Here is an 18,847-nt window from a genome sequence, read left to right on the forward strand (position 1 = left end):
TCTGTTTCACCTATGCAACCTTACTGACTTCAGTGGGGATGCATAGCCATAACTGAGAACCAAATTTCGTCTGAAGTGTATTAGTCCAGGCCTGGGGGTGTCAATACTTCCCTTGAATTACTTGCTAAATTTCCATTTAACATTAATGAGAGTACTGCTTCTACAGAATATGGAGAATACACCCTGCAATATTTGTTAGCATCAGCAATTGCATTGTAGGTTGCACCAAAATGTTTCTCATTAAGGCCCTAATTCAAAGCACTTAAGCACATGTTCAGCTTTAAACACATATTTAAATCCATCCCTAATGAGCAAAGCACTTAAGCTTATGTTTCAGTCCTACTGAAGTCAAATTACATTTACACCAACTCTAAGGGATTGCCAGACCAGTGTAAAAGGCTCCACTGAGATTTGGGCCACTATTTTAATTTGTTTGGCTTTTTAAAAAACAAAATCTAAATTTTTAGGTCAAAAGCTAATTAAGCACCCCTTTAAAAGGTAAAAATCTTGAAATTCCTACTAAAAATGAAGAAATTACTAGAGTAAATGGGAATTGTTGAGTTTTTATTGGAAAACAAAAATAAAGCCTTTTTGAATGAGTGCAGTTTAGGCTGTAAGCAAAATAACGAGCATAGGAAGTAAAGTCAAGGCAGTTTTCTGTGGTTATAGTGCATTCTTAAAACATATTTTTAACAAAAAATAACAACGTTACTTCCAGCCAGGAAATATTCTCAGAATCCATAAAATATTAACAGATCTGTTTCATGTACAGTAGTGAAAATTCTATTATTTTTTTTTCCTTTTCAGGTGTTTTTGTTCCATGGTTGTCATCTTCTTACAGCTGATATTCAAAGGGCCTGGATTCATCTTCAGCAAGGTGGTTTACCAGCTGACATCCCTGGGCTTAGCAGGCCGAATCAAAGGTAGAGAACTTCCCTTGCTTTACGGATACAAGGATGTACTGATTGGAAACATGCTGCTGAAATTAAAGGGCTGCCTTTAAAAAAAACAAAAAAACCCACCTTCATAAAACTATATTGAATACTTTGTAGACTGTGTGGTAGGGCTCCAATTCAGCAAAGTACTTAAAGTGCATGCTTTACTTCAAGCAAACGAGTTGTCGTTTTGTACTAGTTGAACTAATCATGTGCTTAAAGTTAGGCAAGTGCTTAAGTACATTGCTGAACTGGGGCCTAGTTTGTTAACCTGCCATATATATTCATTAGACTTGGTAATATTCATGTTACAGATAAAAGTTAAATGTAGCTGAAGGCAAATACTGCTGTGAGTATCTAAGTGCCTAGGTAGATAAAATGGCCTAGCATTAGCACTCTGAACCACCAAACAAGAAAGGTTTCAGAGTAACAGCTGTGTTAGTCTGTATTCGCAAAAAGAAAAGGAGTACTTGTGGCACCTTAGAGACTAACCAATTTATTTGAGCATAAGCTTTCGTGAGCTACAGCTCACTTCATCAGATGCATCCGATGAAGTGAGCTGTAGCTCACGAAAGCTTATGCTCAAATAAATTGGTTAGTCTCTAAGGTGCCACAAGTACTCCTTCTCTTTTTGCAAAGAAGAAAGCTGTTTTCTTACACCACAGATCAAAGGAAGCTGTATGCACTGTGTAAAGGTAGAGCAAACCTCTGTTTGTGTTGGAGATGGGTGAGAAGGAGGGTTCTGCAGTGACTTCTCTTATCTAATTTTATGGACATTATTGATAGCCTTCAAAAGGAACCTCATCCAGACTCTTGACTGGAGATTTGCAGCTACAATGCATGCCTTAATGGGGGAGGAAAGGTTAAAGGAAGGCGTATCCTCTGCATTCCATCTGGCACATGTCTGACCTACTGGAAAGAAAACAAAACATAAACCTAAAGATAACTATCACAGATACGCTCTCAAGCGCTCAAAAAATGCTCAGGCCCTCTGAAATAGTGAGACTTGCAGGTTCGCATGTCATTCCTACCTTGTTATCACAATATCGGGCAGTCATAGTCTTGATGCTGTGTTTTTATTCTTGGCAGTGTTGCTTTCAGGTGCTGTCCTAAGGCTATATCTACACATGAAACCTTATAGCAGGAAGCATAGCTGTACCGATGCAGCTGTGCCACTGTAAGATTTCTTGTGTAGCCGCTCTATGCCGATGGGAGAGAGCTCTCCTGTTGACATAATTAAACCATCTCCAATGAGTGGCGGTAGCTATGTCAGTGGGAGAAGCTCTCCCACTGACGTAGCACTGTGCACACTACCACTTAAGCCAGTGAAACTTACATTGCTCAGGGGTGTGGTTTTTTTTTCACCCCCACATGGGTGGTAGTGTAGACATGGCCTAAGAGCACTGTCAGATTCATGTGGGCATACTCACATAGTGCAGAGGAATGGTGCATGTTATAATGTTGACCTACCCCCTACTGTGTTACTTCTTCCTACATTTCTTCAGTCATGGGATCTTCCTCATAACATTTGGACTTTGAAGGACTGTATGAAACAGTATCTCATTTGACTCATAAATTAGGGAGGGCAGTACTAAACCTTTCATTTATAATGAATATTTCATGTCTGGAAATGCCTTCTATGTGGTATGTGGAAACATTTTTAATATAAATAGATAGTTGGGTTGCTTTGTTTCTTTTTGTAGCAGTCAACAAAATACTTTAATGAGCAAAAGTATTTCAAATGAGAATTTAATTCAGAGTGTGGCTTATTGCTATATGCACTGAAAATAGAGAATTAAATTATGAATGTTTATATGTGCAGGCCACTTGCTGATCTGTCTCCAAGGCCCAGCTCAATGGAAGGTATGTAGCTGTTTGTGTTCATGCTGTTATTTAAGAGCATGCCTTTGGTACCTAATAACTTTTGTATCATAGGCAAGATTTCAGATATAATGAAAAGTACAGCTTACTTCTAAAAGTTCATTTAAACCTTCTGTTCTCGCCAAAAATATTAGAAGAAAGTGTCTTAGGCCCCAGTCCTATATCCTGATGGTGCTCCACAGAGGGGTTTGCCTGTGCCAATCAGATTACAGGATTAAGTCTTTAATCTTTGTTATAGTGTTCCTACCAATAAATGCTGGAATTTTGCAATATATGCATTTTTCAAAGGAATGCGTAAAAGGAGTTATTCTTCTTTAAAACTGGAAAAGTTGCATGCCTTTTGGTGAAATTTGAAGGAAATGTTTTAAAATATATGGAAAAGACAGTCAGTTATTGTGGTTTAAACTTGCTTCCATGTAAAAGTTTGCAGAAGAGTAGAATGGTCCTGAATATTCATCAGATTTCTCTTCTGTTGTATTCCTAAGAAAATAATGTTCCATGTAATTAGAAGATTTCTGCAAAATTCAAAATTTTCAGTGTAAGTTTGTTTTTGAGGATTTTAAAATTTTGCCAAGAAGCCCAGATTTTCTACAATGGCCTCTAATTTTGGATGCTTCAATTTCTGTATTCAGGCCTTCTCACAACTGAGTCCTGATTTTTAAAGTTGCTGAGCACCCACAGCTTCCGTTGATTTCAATTTGCGGTGTGGGGATTCAGCACATCTGAAAACTGGTCCAAGGCTCCCATAATTGAGGGACCTGAACCCAGTGGCCACTTTTGAAAATTCTGGCTATATTTTGTGTTTAAGACTGATAAATGTATAGGGTGAAATTCTGGCCCCATTGACATCAAAGGCAAAACTCACATTGACAGTAGTGGGGCCAGGATTTCATCTCTAGAGCTCGATCCTGTGGGTCATATCAGGCAAAGCTCTTGTTGAAGTCAAGCCAGATGTTTGCATTTTTTTTTTAAATGCAAAAACATTATCCAGTTTGGTGAAATGTTAAGTAATCTTTCCAGTTCACTATATGCTACAGTATGAAAATCTTCCATCTTATCCTTTTACTTAAAACATTATAAATCAGAAGTAATTCTATTAAAATCAGTGGGATTACATCAGTGTAAAACTGGTGTGAGAGGAAAATCAGACCCTTGAGTCTTTGGCTCCCTGAGCAGATGAAAATAGTTGTAATTTTTGCTTGCTGCACAGGAGGGTGCTCATCCTCTGTGTCCCTCTACAGGAAAGAGGGACTTCTATGGTCTGTAGGTGGTTCTTAGAATAAAGTAGTAGTCTGAACTGGTCTTTTCTTATAGCTGCAGAATAACACTGATAGTAGCTGTTAAAATAGTTATTTCTAATATGTGAAGCTGGCATTGAGACATTTGGGAGTGGTGGGTTAATTGCTGCTATGGGAGATGCATACAAAGGTATATCAGTCAGATGATGTATCATACTGACAGTATACTATGTAAGACATTAGAGTTCTCTAGTGGGCATGTTTTTAAAAAAGTTTGGTGAATCTACAGTATAATTTTTCCTTCAAATTTTTCAGTAACAAAAATTCTTCGTCTGTCTAAGAGCCTGATTCTTTAAACCCTTACATTTTACAAGACAGAACCATTAAACAGGGAAAGAACTAATAAACAGATCTAAATTCTATCTTACACACACACACACGCTCTCTCTCTCTCTCTCGGATCTGGCCTTAATCCTGACCAAAACTTCTGTAGGAAAAGATTGTACTGCCCTGTTTATGGAATTCATATAAGTTGTTCTGTGTAAAATAGACATTACCCAAAATCTAAACATTTCACCCTGCAGCTAGAACCCATTCTGTGGTTGTAAAATGATATTATATCTTTCAGTATCTGAGACTTAGAAATGTTATTTAAAGTATTATATTTGATCTACTATATTTGATTCTTTGTAATTTAACCTTTGTGACTTTCCTTACAGCAAGAAGAAAACAATTTTTGTTCTTTAATTTAATAGGTAAAAGTGTAATATACTTTTGTTTGGGCTCAGAAGCCACCAAAGGCTCTGACTAACCTAATTTATAATCAAGGATCAAACTATTTAAACATTACATTGGCTAATTACCTTTGGTGTAATTTGTTTTGATAGCTGGAAAGGTTTCTCTTGGCTTCCAGGACATCTTGCCAGTTGGAGTGAAGGATGTTTTACTGAAGCTAGTTTTACCAGTACCACAGGTTGAGATATCACACACTGTAAGTGGTAATTTAATTATACCTTGTATGTTCTGACAGGCATTGTGATAATCTTTACTTTACAAAAGAAAAAGGTTTAGTGCTCTTTTTATTGAGACTATTTGTCATCAAGAATGTTTTTTGACTGAACAGAGACCTAAACAAATCAACAGATAAAGAGAACTCTGTCATTAATTATTGTTACCTACATAAGAAAAACCTTAGATTGTGATTGGTTGAAAATTGTCCTGTGAAGACTCAGTGAGTTTCTATTGTTTACCTCTTCAGAAGTTAATAAAATTGAGGTCTTTTCCAGGTATCCAGTCAGACCACTTGTGCAAATAAATACACTGTGACTGGCTGAAGAAAATTAATTGAAAGCTATTATTTCACCTCGCAGGAGGATAATTAATTTTTTCTGATCCTCTGTGTGCATCTGTCTTTTAGCTTCTAAGGTAAAACTGTTACCTCGCTGAAATGCATTACCATTATGGAGAGATTTTCCAGATGTTTCTGATGAAGACTGTCGGAAAATAAGTAATAAAACATATATTGGGCCAAATCTTCTTTTGCCAAACTTTAAAGGATTTGATCCATTAACTTCAGTACATATTGTATATTTGCTTCACTCCAAGTCAATATTTACCTCTCTGGTCAATAAAGTTTGTTTTTCACCTTACAAAAGTCAATATTTACTTATTATTTTTTAGTTCTGTGACAATGTACTAAATTCTGTGTTTCTAGCAGTTTGGAGTCTTTCATTTCTTAAGGAAAAGTGTTTGGTTTAGCAGAGGTCTGTTACTTTTTTACGAAGCCTTTCCCACAACTGGAGAAATTTGTCCAGCATATAATAAACTTAACAGGATTATGAGCATAACTATTTACAAGCACAAAAAAGAATAAATTAGAAAAATGGGTGAATTGAGTAAATATAGTACTGAATTAAGCAATGATTGCATAACCCCATAGAGTGGGTGTTTATACCTTCTTTGCATTTTAAGAGAGCATCTTCTCTGATATCCATGGATCTGAAATGCCAAACCCCATAACAAATATTTATGGCCAGATCCTCAGGCTGTTAATTCTCCTTCAAAGTCAAGAAAAATGTGCAAGTTCATACCAGCTAGTGATCTAACTTTATATATTTACTGATTTGAATTATCAGACTGAAGGAGGACTGCAGAAGTTTAACTGTAAGCAGATTTTGGCCCCTAACAATATTAATGGGAGTTACCACTGGACAAATCCTTCATACATCCTGAGAAAATGCTTCCCTTCTTTAATAAACACTTAATTCTGTGCACATCCCAAGTTCCCACAAAATCAGCGGGAGTGTGGGTTGCATATGAATTGGAAAAATGAGTCATTTTCCTGAAAATAATTATACAGGTTGAACCTCTCTAGTCTAGCACCCTTGGGACCTGATTGGTGCCAAACCAGAGAATTTGCCAAACCACGGGAGGTCAATATTGTAGCGAGTGGGTCTCTTTTTATTTTTATCCCACTGAGGCGAATAAACGCTTGCAATGCTGCCTAGCCAAGGCTTACTGGCTCTCTGCATAACAAAGTGTTAGTGTTGTTACACAATTTTACTGGATTGGCACAAGCAAATAAGTAGATCAAGCATAAAAAACACAAAATAATATGAAAAAGAAATACATAATAATACAGGTAAATCTATAATTTACTCACCTAAAATGATAGGTCTCAGAGTAACAGCCGTGTTAGTCTGTATTCGCAAAAAGAAAAGGAGTACTTGTGGCACCTTAGAGACTAACCAATTTATTTGAGCATGAGCTTTCGTGAGCTACAGCATCCGATGAAGTGAGCTGTAGCTCACGAAAGCTCATGCTCAAATAAATTGGTTAGTCTCTAAGGTGCCACAAGTACTCCTTTTCTTTTCACCTAAAATGATGTCTGAATTCTGCTTCCAAAGTGATGTGACAATAACTGCTAAGTCAAATTACATTTGAGTTACATCTTAGGTCTCTGCTGTAGGTATATCCAGGGTAGGCGAAGTGGAGACAACAGGATTTTCAATTGTAGAGTGCTGCTTACCTCTCGTCTTCGCTACCTTTAACCAGTCTTCCAGCTTGGCTTGTCTCACATATTTTGGTTTTTCTTCAATGAGTTTTTCTCGTATCATGTAGAGAGACATGATCTCTTGCTCAGAAATGAAATGTCTTTTCTCCAATCCTTCTATTAAATTTGTTGCCAACTGAATGCATTTTATCGATAGAAATTTTTTCTGCAACATCCTCATAATCATCTTCACTGGCTTCTTCGTTATCTTTGTTTTTTCCCTGCTGTACCATTTGCACAATGTCTTCATCCGTCATTTGATTAGCAATTGGTGCATCTTTGTCGATTTCCATCCAGTCTCGTAAATTTTCCTCTCCCAAATCCTTGGCCAGCTCAAGCACTACAGGGTGGGACATACCACTGGCATACTCCATTAACTCACTAACAGTTTTTTGGTTTTCAGACACTTGAAATCAGACTCGTCATTGACGTCAGGACTGTCCTCAAACATTAGGGCTGGCCACAATTTGTGCCATCCATTCTTCAGATTACATGGAGTTACTCTTTCCCAGGCTCTAGCTAGTGTCCAAATCATATCCTTGAGGTTAAATTCGTTCCTAAATGTTGTCAAACTCTTCCCATCATTAAGCGATAGTAGCAAATGGTGCATAAACTCGGACCTGTACATACACTTCAAGGACTGTAAGATACCCTGATCACAAGGCTGAATCAGTGAGGTACAGTTTGTGAGTAAATACAGTCCCCACCACGTTATTTTTGACAAGCAGCTCTGCTTTAGGGTGGGCAGAGCAACTGTCAAGAATCAGCACAATTTTGCACTTCAGATCCAGACCTACCGAGGTGCAGTGGGCTCTTGCCTCTGGTACAAAATATTTCTCAAACCACTCGAGATATAGATTAGTCGTTACCCATAACGACTTTGTTGCCACTGTATATCACTGGGAATATTTTCACCCCTTTGAATGCCATTGGGTTCACACTCTTCCCAATAACCATGAGCTTGCATTTGTGCATACCGGCTGGGTTGCTACAACCAGGGATAGTTACCTTGTCCTTCAGCTCCTTCGTACCAGATGGTGGCTCCTCTGCATCAGTAGCCAACATTTATTTTAGGCATATAATGCCAGTAGAGAGCAGTTTCATAGGCATTATATAACTGCTCTGGGGATAACTTCTCATTTGCAGCTAACTATGCAAATTCGTCAACATACTTAGTGGCAGCTTCCGTATCTGCACTTCTTTTTTTCATTGCACACACAATGTAGACTAATGCCATGCCTGTTTTTAAATTTCTGAAGCCATCTTTGCAAATAGTCACACTCATGCTACAGGTTAAGTTCTTTGTGGAATATTTTTGCTTGTGCCATCATCATCTCGCCTGAAATGCTAACATCTTCGTTCCTACGAAGCTTGAACCAATGTGAAGGCGCACTATGTAAATCACTGCTTTCCCCTCTGTCAACATCTTACGAACACTCATAGTTTTTTTACTGTCGCTTTTGGCAAATAACTGAAGGATCTGATTCTTTTGCTTCTTCAGATCATACACTGTATATGACCCTACATTGTAAAAATCACACAACGCATGTACCGATGTGCCCTTTTCCAATTTCTGCAACAATTCTACCTTTTGGTGTGTCGACATTGACACATGCTTAAGCTTAGCAGCATTACCAACACTTCCACTGCTTGCTGGTCTCTTAGAAGACATATTTAGGGGTAAATTAGAGCTAAATAACAGCCCCAGAACACTGAGAGCCAGGGCTGGTGGCTGTAAACAAACTTTGCTGGACTGTGGGAAACTTGGCCCCACTCACGATAAGTGGACATCTGGCTAACTAAAATCATGCCGGACCACGGATGTTGCCAGACCAGAGAGTGCCGGACTAGAGAGGTTCAACCTGTAGGTAAATCCCAGAATGGAGTTTTGGGCCCTGCAGTGGATTCTCACACTGATGATGATGCAAAGTAAATTTTTTTGTTTCATTCATTTAATATTCCATTTTTTTTTTTTAAGGAAACTTGGTTGAAAGAGTTTGACCCTCTTGCTGTGGAGTTAACAGTTTCAGTATTTTATGGCCTTGAAAAGCTGCATTCCAAGGCTAGCTCTTTTAAACCCTCTCTTGTAAAGAAAACCAAAGGAAAAACAGCAAAAAAAAGTGAAACCGCTGAATTTACTGTTCAGTTCAATGGTATGAATCTTTTAGTCTATCATCTGTTGGTATGCATTCTATTTTGTTGTTGCACTTTTAAAAAAAAATTTAATATTTTGCAACTCTTTTTGATCCTAGAATAAATATTTTAAGTTCAAATATATTTAGTAAATTATTTTTTTTAAAAAAAGATAAACTTTCAGTTGATTCATGGTGAGCGATAATAGGTTCCCTTTGTATGATGTTATCATTTTGGTCCTTACTTCCCTTCAGCATTTTCAACATAAACTTAAGAAGTCTCGTTTAAAGTGTCTCATCCAGTCGTGGATGAGGGTTAACTTGGGGTCCTCCAAAACCCTTTGCATTATCTGTGAGCATGTCTACACTACAAACTTAAATCAGTCTATGTTAGGTGACGGTCAAGTTACAGCCATTTTAGTAATTACTGCAGTGGTTCGTATCTACACTACCTTCCTTCTGACGGTGATGCGCATTCTCGCCAGGAGCACTTCCGCTGACGTAAGAGGAGGGGCAGTGTGAAGGGCTGAGAGCCCAGGCTCTCAGCTCTGTGCACAGCACCCTGCCAGGAGCCCGGCTGCCCTCCCCCTCACTTCCCCCCTGCTCCCTGCAATGAGCCCAGCTGCCCCCTGGTCGGATAGACTCTTCTCAACCAGAGTTACCACTCACCTGCCTGATACTAGGGTCAAAGTGGATTAAGTCAAAGTGTGCCTTATAGTGCTAGTGGATATGGAACCTCAAACACACCCATTCGTTTCCCATCAAACACATTCAAAAGACAAATAGAAACATTAAAAACTGCAGCCTCAACATTTTATTTTAAGCAAAACTAGTTATTCTCTCTCCCACTGTGTATCATCCCCACTCCTGAGCTGCCACATTTGCCTCCCATCCACAAACAGGCTTTGCATGCCTCTTCTTCATATATGGTGGTCATACAACTTGTTTCCTTATATGTATAGACAAATATTTTTATTTGTACAATATTGGGCATTATAATTTGGCTGTATGTTTTCTGTAAATTAGAGAAACATTTTTTGAAGCTAGTGGAGTTATGCTAGAGATCTATTTGGCTGACTATCTCTCATTTCTTTTCTTCATCATTTCCTTTCCTCCTTACTGCTTTTTCTTCTCTTCTCTCCTGATTTTTCTTGCTAATATTTGCTCATTAAGGCTTATATCCTTTCACCCCTCCTCTATCTTCAAGGCATTTCCCTCTGTTCTAATTTTTTATCTTTGCAGTTTTGTATTTTCCCCCCTGCAAGGTCCCTATCAATTTTGCCTGTTAACATTTTTTTCTTTCCTATGTGGTACTTTGCTGTGTCTTCTCCCTTCCTTTAGTCAAAAATTTTTCCTTTCTGTTCATCTCCCCAGCCTCACGCTTTGCCCCTGGAAGGAAGGATGGTCCAGTGGCTCCATTCTTGCTCTACAACAGGAATCCTATGTTGTTTTGGTCAAATCACTTAGCGTCTCTGTCCTTCATTTCCCCATCTGTAGAATAATATTTTTAATAATAAAATAAAGAATGGGAAGTTCTTGGGTATTAGGATAATGGGAGCCATATAAGTACCTTAGATAGAGATGGGAGTGCCAAGTGAGTGGGCCTTGTTGGTCCACCTACATTCTCTTACCTTTCCTCTAGCTTCAGTGCTGCCTGGAATATGCTATTGCCATCTGCAGGAAGGAGAACTGCCTCAGCACCATCGCTGAAATCAGATCTGTGGTAGTGGCCCAACCTCTCCCTGTTCTGCCAGAGTGTACTGCTGGAAGAAAGAGAGTGTTTTCTCCTAACCCTGTGAATCCACTTTGTGCACAAACCTGGGTCTTCTCTAGGTGATGGGCTCATACTGCAGAAAGAAATACACTTCCCCTAAATCTACTCCTCTTCATAGCCTAGGCACCAGATGCTCAGTGGCCTTGGATTCTGTAGTTTCTGGTCTTTTTGATTCTGTAAAAATTCTATCCAGCCTAGCTTGTGTCCAGGTTCCATCCATCCCCTTTCAAAGGGGGTACTGTTCCCCTACCAATTCTTGCTAAATGGCTGTGTCAAGGTTGCTTCCCCGCTCTGAACTCTAGGATACAGATGTGGGGACCTGCATGAAAGACCCCCTGAGCTTATTCTTACCAGCATAGGTTAAACGCTGTCACCACCAAAGTGTTACACAAAGAACAGGGGAAGTGCACACTTGGAAACATCTCCCCTCCCAAAATATCCCTCCAAGCACTACACCCCCTTTCCTGGGAAAGGCTTGATAAAAATCCTCACCAATTTGCATAGGTGAACACAGACCCAAACCCTTGGATCTTAAGAACAAAGAAAAGCAATCAGGTTCTTAAAAGAAGAATTTTAATTAAAGAAAAAGTAAAAGAATCACCTCTGTAAAATCAGGATAGTAAATACCTTACAGGGTAATCAGATTCAAAACAGAGAGAATCCCTCTAGGCAAAACCTTAAGTTAGAAAAAGACACAAAAACAGGAATATACATTCCATTCAGCACAACTTATTTTATCAGCCGTTTAAACAAAACAGAATCTAACGCATATCGAACTAGATTGCTTACTAACTCTTTACAGGAGTTCTGACTTGCATTCCTGCTCTGGTCCCGGCAAAAGCATCACACAGACAGAGAGAAACCTTCCCCTCCGCCCGCCCCCCAGCTTTGAAAGTATCTTATCTCCTCATTGGTCATTTTGATCAGGTGCCAGCGAGGTTATCCTAGCTTCTTAACCCTTTACAGGTGAAAGGGTTTTTCCTCTGGCCAGGAGGGATTTAAAGGTGTTTACCCTTCCCTTTATGTTTATGACAGGCTGTCTCATAAATGCGCAGCTAAATTAAAATGTCCTTTTTAAAATGGAATTAATGAGCATGTGTGGAGGTACTGAGGGAAGGAGAGTTTCTGTCCAAAAAAATGAAACCTCTACTAGTTACTGGAGCAAGTTTTTCATGTAAAGGAGAATATTTGGTACGAGAATTTTGTCAGCTTAGATAAGAAACAAAATTATTGAACTTTGTGATTCTAAGAGCCTTTATAGTCTTAAAAAAATCCTCTAGATGAAGGTTTCTTTTCATGTAATCATCTAGTTAAAGCTGTGATCTCCCCCAGCTGTTGGTATATGTTTCAGTGGAAAGACAGAGTCAACTTGCCCTTTGGTTGCTGCAGTGAAAGGTTACGGAGTATCATTTCATTCCAGTTTTCATAAAGCTTAGATAATGTAACCAGCAAACAAATTAAACAAATTTTAGGCTGGTGGCCAAATAAGATAGTCCAGTTGCACAAGTTATACCAAGAAAAGGGAGAATCCTTTTTTAAAAATGTAGTGTCTCTTGTAGCTATTATTCAGTTTCTGTCTTAAAATGGCACTGAATTATAGGTGGGTACCTAGGGCCTGATTATATGAGTGCTGAGGTCCCTCAACTGCCATTGACGTCAGTGAGAATTGAGTGTGTACAGGGTCTTGCAGGATCTGGCTCTAATGTCCCAATTCTAAAATCTTTAGATTTTAAAACCATAAGAAGGGTGTAGGTCAATTATAATTTTTTTTTAAAAATAAGAGTGGTTGGGGGCTTTCTAAAATATTTGTTGGTTGCCATAAGATACTATAATTTTGGAATTGTGGAATTTTCCAATTCTTTGTTTTGATTTGTTAAACTGGGAGTGAACCTTTCCCTCACTGCATGACTTTGGATTGAAATTTGGGGCAAAGGAGAAACAAGACCTCATTGAAAACCAGGCATTAGTGGAACTAAGCTGGGTAAATAAGTTAAACCCTAATATTGCTCACAATTTAAATATCAGTTATTAAGTTGATGTTAAATTAATTTAACAATCTCTTTTTGTTTTGTAATACACTGTACAGGCCAGTCAATGGCTGCTGAGATTGACTAATGCCCTAAATAAAATGGAGTGGTTTAAATGAAACTCCATAAGCTATTTATTGCAAGTATACTATAAATCAATAGAGATTACTGCTGTTATACAGCAAGACACAACATTAAAATATCCTTTTTCCTTGTGAGGAACTGAAGTGTTCTGCTGCTTACGATTTCCATTAATGGGTGTGCCTATTATGAATAACTGAGGAGAGCAGGGTTAGAGGAAACGTACCAGCACACACACACAGAGCAGGATGGTGCTCCCATTGAAATAAGTGGAAAAGCTTCCATTGACAGCAGAAAGGAATGAGTGAAGAATATTTAGTAGGATGGTAAAGGCCCAGTCCTACTCACAATTAAGTCAAGATCCCACTAATGCCAGAGGGAGTTTTGTTTCAGTAAGGAATGCAGAATAGGGTTCTTAGCATGAGTCCTGAAAATAATAATGGAAGATAGGTCTTGAAAGTAAATAATACATCTAGAAAGTGGCTTATGTGGAAACAGAGTGAAGGGATTAGACAAAGATTGTCAGAAAGGGTTTCAGTGGTATTAGTGGGAAGATCAAGTTAGAATTTTCTTGACTACTTTAGTATAATGATCAGTGAAATAATTAACAAATTTGTTTAATAATGTTTAACTTTGTTTACGTTAAGAAACATTTGCCTTTGATTCTCTGGATCCATCTGAGTTTATAAATATGGCAGAAGCTAAGCCCTATATTGTATTAAAAGTAGTTTACAAGTCTAAAGGCAAAGGTATGTAATTTTTCCTTCATATTTTATCAAAACTGTATATTAAAGACAGAAATAATAAGTGATGCATGTAAAATGTATTGAGCAACAAGTTCCCCGAGGAATTTACTGCATGTTCAGCAGTGCAGCCCATTTCTAATGTTATTCCTGCAAACACTAATGACTAAAGTATCTGCATAATTTTACTCAAGTGAGTGGTCCTATTGGAGGCAATGGGTTTGCTTATGTATAACGTTACTCATGTATAAGTGTACAGGATCAAAGCTTTTTTCTTGCCTAACTTGTGTAAAAACAAGGATATTGGCTTAGTTAAGGAAAGCCCTTTATTTATTTTCCTCATTTAACTCTCTACTTTTCAGTTTTATAAATGGAGAAGCCCTAGATGGAGGGGCGATATCAAATGTTTTGTATTGTGCCTGGGATCCTGGTGGTACATTCCAGATCTCTACTAAAATATATGCAATGTATAACTTGCATCTATAATATGCTGATTCCTGCTCCCATTGAAGTCAGTGGTAAAACTGCCACTGACTTTAATGGGAACAGCAGCAAGTCTGTGTTTTCTAAAATTTTCTAAAATAGCAGGAAGTATTATACTGCTGCTAAAGATATGTTAGAAAGTTCCCCAAGGATCTTATAAGAAATTGACTGTGGAAAGTGAAGGATTAGGGCTCCATTCTGCAAGGTGCAGAGCACTAGTTACCATGTTTCTGATCATCCTCCATTCCCAATTACATCAGTGAGAGTTTAAGGTCTTCAGCAGCTTGCCGAAAGGGCTCAGAACCTTGCAGGATTGAACACTAATAGCATTTTGATGAGACATGCACATGTAGACAGTTATTCAGCATATTTCTCTATATTGAATTATACCAAATTGTGTAGTGGTTTTCTGATGTGTACAAATAAATGGAAACCAGGATAAGGCCACTGAATTAATTTCAGCTTGTGACCTAGAATCAGGAGTTGAACTCAAGTCTCCAGAGGTTAAAGGCTAGTGTACTAAATCATACCACCCTGCTGCCCACACCAGATTGTCATCTCCATCTATCCATCTATCGAAGGTGCCTATTATCTTAATATCTAGGGCAGTGGTTCTCAAACTGTGGTCCATGGACCCAGGGCCGGTGCAACCACTAGGCGAACTAGGCGGTCGCCTAGGGTGCCAAGTGGTTGGGGGCGGCCAAAAGCACGCTCCGGGGAGGCAGTGGAGCAGAGGTGAGCTGGGGTAGGGGGGCGCGAGGAGGGCCACCTGCAGCAAGTAATGGGGGGGGGGCAGTGCCATGCAGGGGAACCGCTACCCACTCCAGCTCACCTCTGCTTCGCCTCCTCCTTCTCCATAGCTGTTTGCGCCGCAAGCCTGGGAGGCGGGAGAAGTGGAGCGGCGATGGCGTGCTCGGGGAGGAGGCGGAGCAGAGGTGAGCTGGGGCGGGGAGCTGCAGCACAGCTCCCTGGCCCGAGAGGAGGGGGCGGCGGCGGCAGGGGGGAGCTGCCACACAGCTCCCTGGGCCAAGTGGGCAGTGGGGAGCTGCTATACAGCTCCCTGGGCCGATGGAGAGGAGTGGGGGGGGGGGAGCTGCCGCAGGGGGGCGCCTCAGGGCGGAGGGACGGGGAGCTGCCGCAGGGCTCGGGGGTGGGGGCGGGTGCAAGATGGAAGTTTCGCCTCGGGTGCGAAACATCCTTGTACCAGCCCTGCGCGGACCCTCCACTAATAAGGTGCCTGGTCCTTGGAGAAGATGCACATGTGAGGTGAGGTGATGGCCTTGGGGGGAATAGGGGGTAGATGGGAGAGGGCAGTGGGGTGAGAAGAGGGAGTGGGGAAATTTGGGACCTGCAGGGCTGTGGTGGCCAGAGAAAGAGGCAACTTTCCCCAGCTCCAGGGCTGTGGCTGCCGGGTGGAGATGGCGCTCCTTCCCAGCCTCAGCTCTGTGGTGGGGGAGAGACTCCCTCCTCCTTCTCAGCCCCAGCTTGAGGGCTGCCGCAGCCGGGGAAAGAGGGCACCTCCATCGCATTAGAAAGGTAAGACTACTGATATTAAAATATGAGTAGTGTGCTTTTATTTGCAGAACAAAAAAACGTTTATTATTATTAAGGTGTTTTTTATATAGTGCTTTTACCCAAAGCACTTTACAATATTTAGCTAACGCTACAAACAACATTTGGAAAGATCATTAAGTGGTCCGCCGAGACCCTCAGCAATTTTCAAGTGGTTTGCGAAAAAAAATGTTTGAGAACCACTGATCTAGGTGTCTGTTAATGTAGGGCCAGATTCTGCCACCCTTACATCAACTAATATATGTCTCCACATGTAGTCCAACTGAAGTCAATAGGACTACTTGTGAAGTCAAACCCTTACGCTGAGTAGTGTGTTAGAATTCACCTTGGCTTCTATATGTAACACTTCTTAAAAAGATGCTATAAAGTTGGAACTTAGAAGCCATTTTAATATATCTGACCAATGCACTGTACAAGATTTGAATAGTTATGAGTAATAAGCTCTTTTATGTGTGTGTGTTTGTGTATGTTATATTTTGTAGACTCACTGACTCTTGGATGGCAAATGGTGGATGTATTTCAGCAAGAAACTACAAATATTGGAGCTATATGGATACCTAAAGAGTTTTCTACACTTGTTCCACTGCATCCTGGGAAACTTCCTTATAACGTTATGGATTATACTTTGAAGCATGTCTCAAAAGGTAATTTGAAAAATTAAAGTGGTGATGGTATTATAGATGAGAAAAATACACTCTTGAATAATGTATCAAATGTTATCAGCAGTCTAAAATCTTGTCAATTTCTCAATAAGAGTTCCTTCAGTTATTTTTTTAGTGATTATTAAGGAATGGAACACTGAGAAGATGATGGGTCTGATACTTAACTGTCTTGCATCTTGTGTAGTCATTCACACCTATGCAAAGTATGTATAAAATGCTACCACCAGTCTGAGTGGACCTTTCTGACTTGGAAGCATTTTATACTCACTAAAAGAACAGGAGTACTTGTGGCATCTTAGAGACTAACAAATTTATTAGAGCATAATCTTTCGTGAGCTACAGCTCACTTCATCAGATGCACAGAATGGAACATACAGTAAGATATGTACGTACAGATAAGTTGGAAGTTACCATACAAACTGTGAGAGGCTAATTAGTTAAGATGAGCTATTATCAGCAGGAGAAAAAAATCTTTTGTAGTGATAATCAAGATGGCCCATTTAGACAGTTGACAAGAAGTTGTGAGGATACTTAGCTTAAGGAAATAGATTCAATATGTGTAATGACCCAGCCACTCCCAGTCTCTATTCAAAACCAAGTTAATGGTATCTAGTTTGCATATTAATTCAAGCTCAGCAGTTTCTCCTTGGAGTCTGTTTTTGAAACTTTTTCTGTTGCAAAATTGCCTCCCTTAAATCTTTTACTGAGTGGCCACAGAGGTTCAAGTGTTCACCTACCGGTCTTTGAATGTTATGATTCCTGATGTCAGATTTGTGTCCATTTATTCTTTTGCGCAGAGACTGTCCAGTTTGGCCAATGTACATGGCAGATGGGCGTTGCTGGCACATGATGGCATATATCACATTGGTAGATGTGCAGGTGAACGAGCCCCTGATGGCGTGGCTAATGTGATTAGGTCCTATGATGGTGTCACTTGAATAAATATGTGGACAGAGTTGGCATCGGGCTTTGTTGCAAGGATAGGTTCCCTGGTTAGTGTTTTTGTTGTGTGGTGTGTGGTTGCTGGTGAGTATTTGCTTCAGGTTGGGGGGCTGTCTGTAAGCGAGGACTGGTCTGTCTCCCAAGCTCTGTGAGAGTGAGGGATGATTTTTCAGGATAGGTTGTAAATCTTTGATGATGCGCTGGAGAGGTTTTAGTTGGGGGCTGCAGGTGATGGCTAGTGGCGTTCTGTTATTTTCTTTGTTGGACCTATCCTTTAGTAGGTGACTTCTGGGTACTCTTCTGGCTCTGTCAATCAGTTTTTTCACTTCAGCAGGTGGGTATTGTAGTTTTAAGAATGCTTGATAGAGATCTTGTAGGTGTTTGTCTCTGTCTGAGGGATATTGAATCTATTTCCTTAAGCTAAGTATCCTCACACCTTCTTGTCAACTGTCTAAATGGGCCATCTTGATTATCACTACAAAAGTTTTTTTTCTCCTGCTGATAATTGCTCATCTTAACTAATTAGCCTCTCACAGTTTGTAGGGTAACTTCCAACTTATCTGTATGTGTATGTGTATATCTATATATATCTATATATCTTACTATATGTTCCATTCTATGCATCCGATGAAGTGAGCTGTAGCTCACGAAAGCTTATGCTCTAATAAATTGGTTAGTCTCTAAGGTGCCACAAGTACTCCTGTTCTTTTTGCGGATACAGACTAACACGGCTGCTACTCTGAAACCTGTCTTTATACTCACTAGTTATCCTGCACTCGCTTTGCACAGATGTAAATGATTACACAGATGGTAGGCAGTGGACAGAGAGTCAGACTCGAGGGGTTTTTTTGAGGCAACATGTGGAATTCTTATTTTGCTATAACCGTGAATTTAAGTTAAGGTCTACACTGACCTTGACCACATTCTGTAGCAAAAAAGGAAGAGTGGCAAATGTTTTCTCAGTTCTTTTTTAAAGTATGAGTATGATGCTTTTTATTATCCAGGTTTTTGACTCAATAGCCAATGTAACGTTCAAATAACGTTCCTTTTTAGCGTCTTGAATTGTGTATGGTGCTAAGCATCCTTTGCTACTGTTGATTTGAGTGGAAGTTCAGGGTTCTTGGTACGTCAAAGGGTTGGACCCTTAGAACCTCCTAGTTTAATTATTTGTAATATTGGAATTTGAAAGGCAGAGCAGCTCCAACATAAAATACAGTCTGTGCACAGCTGCTAAATCTTTTAATAGTATTAATCATAGAACTTACATTCTTCAAAGTACTAAATATATATTAAATATTTAATTTGCACAACCCTGTATGAGATAG

General features: G+C 39.6%; 1 protein-coding gene across 1 annotated transcript in view; it reads left to right on the forward strand.

The window, feature by feature from the left end:
- LOC102931149 overlaps positions 1 to 18,847 on the forward strand; it is an 82,505-nt gene that overhangs the window by 23,750 nt on the left and 39,908 nt on the right. Inside the window, exons 10-15 of the mRNA XM_043531076.1 lie at positions 808 to 923; positions 2,758 to 2,798; positions 4,942 to 5,045; positions 9,085 to 9,259; positions 13,768 to 13,869; positions 16,401 to 16,562. Of these exons, the coding sequence (XP_043387011.1) occupies positions 808 to 923; positions 2,758 to 2,798; positions 4,942 to 5,045; positions 9,085 to 9,259; positions 13,768 to 13,869; positions 16,401 to 16,562 (700 nt within the window). The remainder of the gene's footprint in view (positions 1 to 807; positions 924 to 2,757; positions 2,799 to 4,941; positions 5,046 to 9,084; positions 9,260 to 13,767; positions 13,870 to 16,400; positions 16,563 to 18,847) is intronic.

The sequence above is a fragment of the Chelonia mydas genome, chromosome 17 (assembly GCF_015237465.2).
Source record: "Chelonia mydas isolate rCheMyd1 chromosome 17, rCheMyd1.pri.v2, whole genome shotgun sequence".
NCBI lineage: Eukaryota > Metazoa > Chordata > Testudines > Cheloniidae > Chelonia > Chelonia mydas.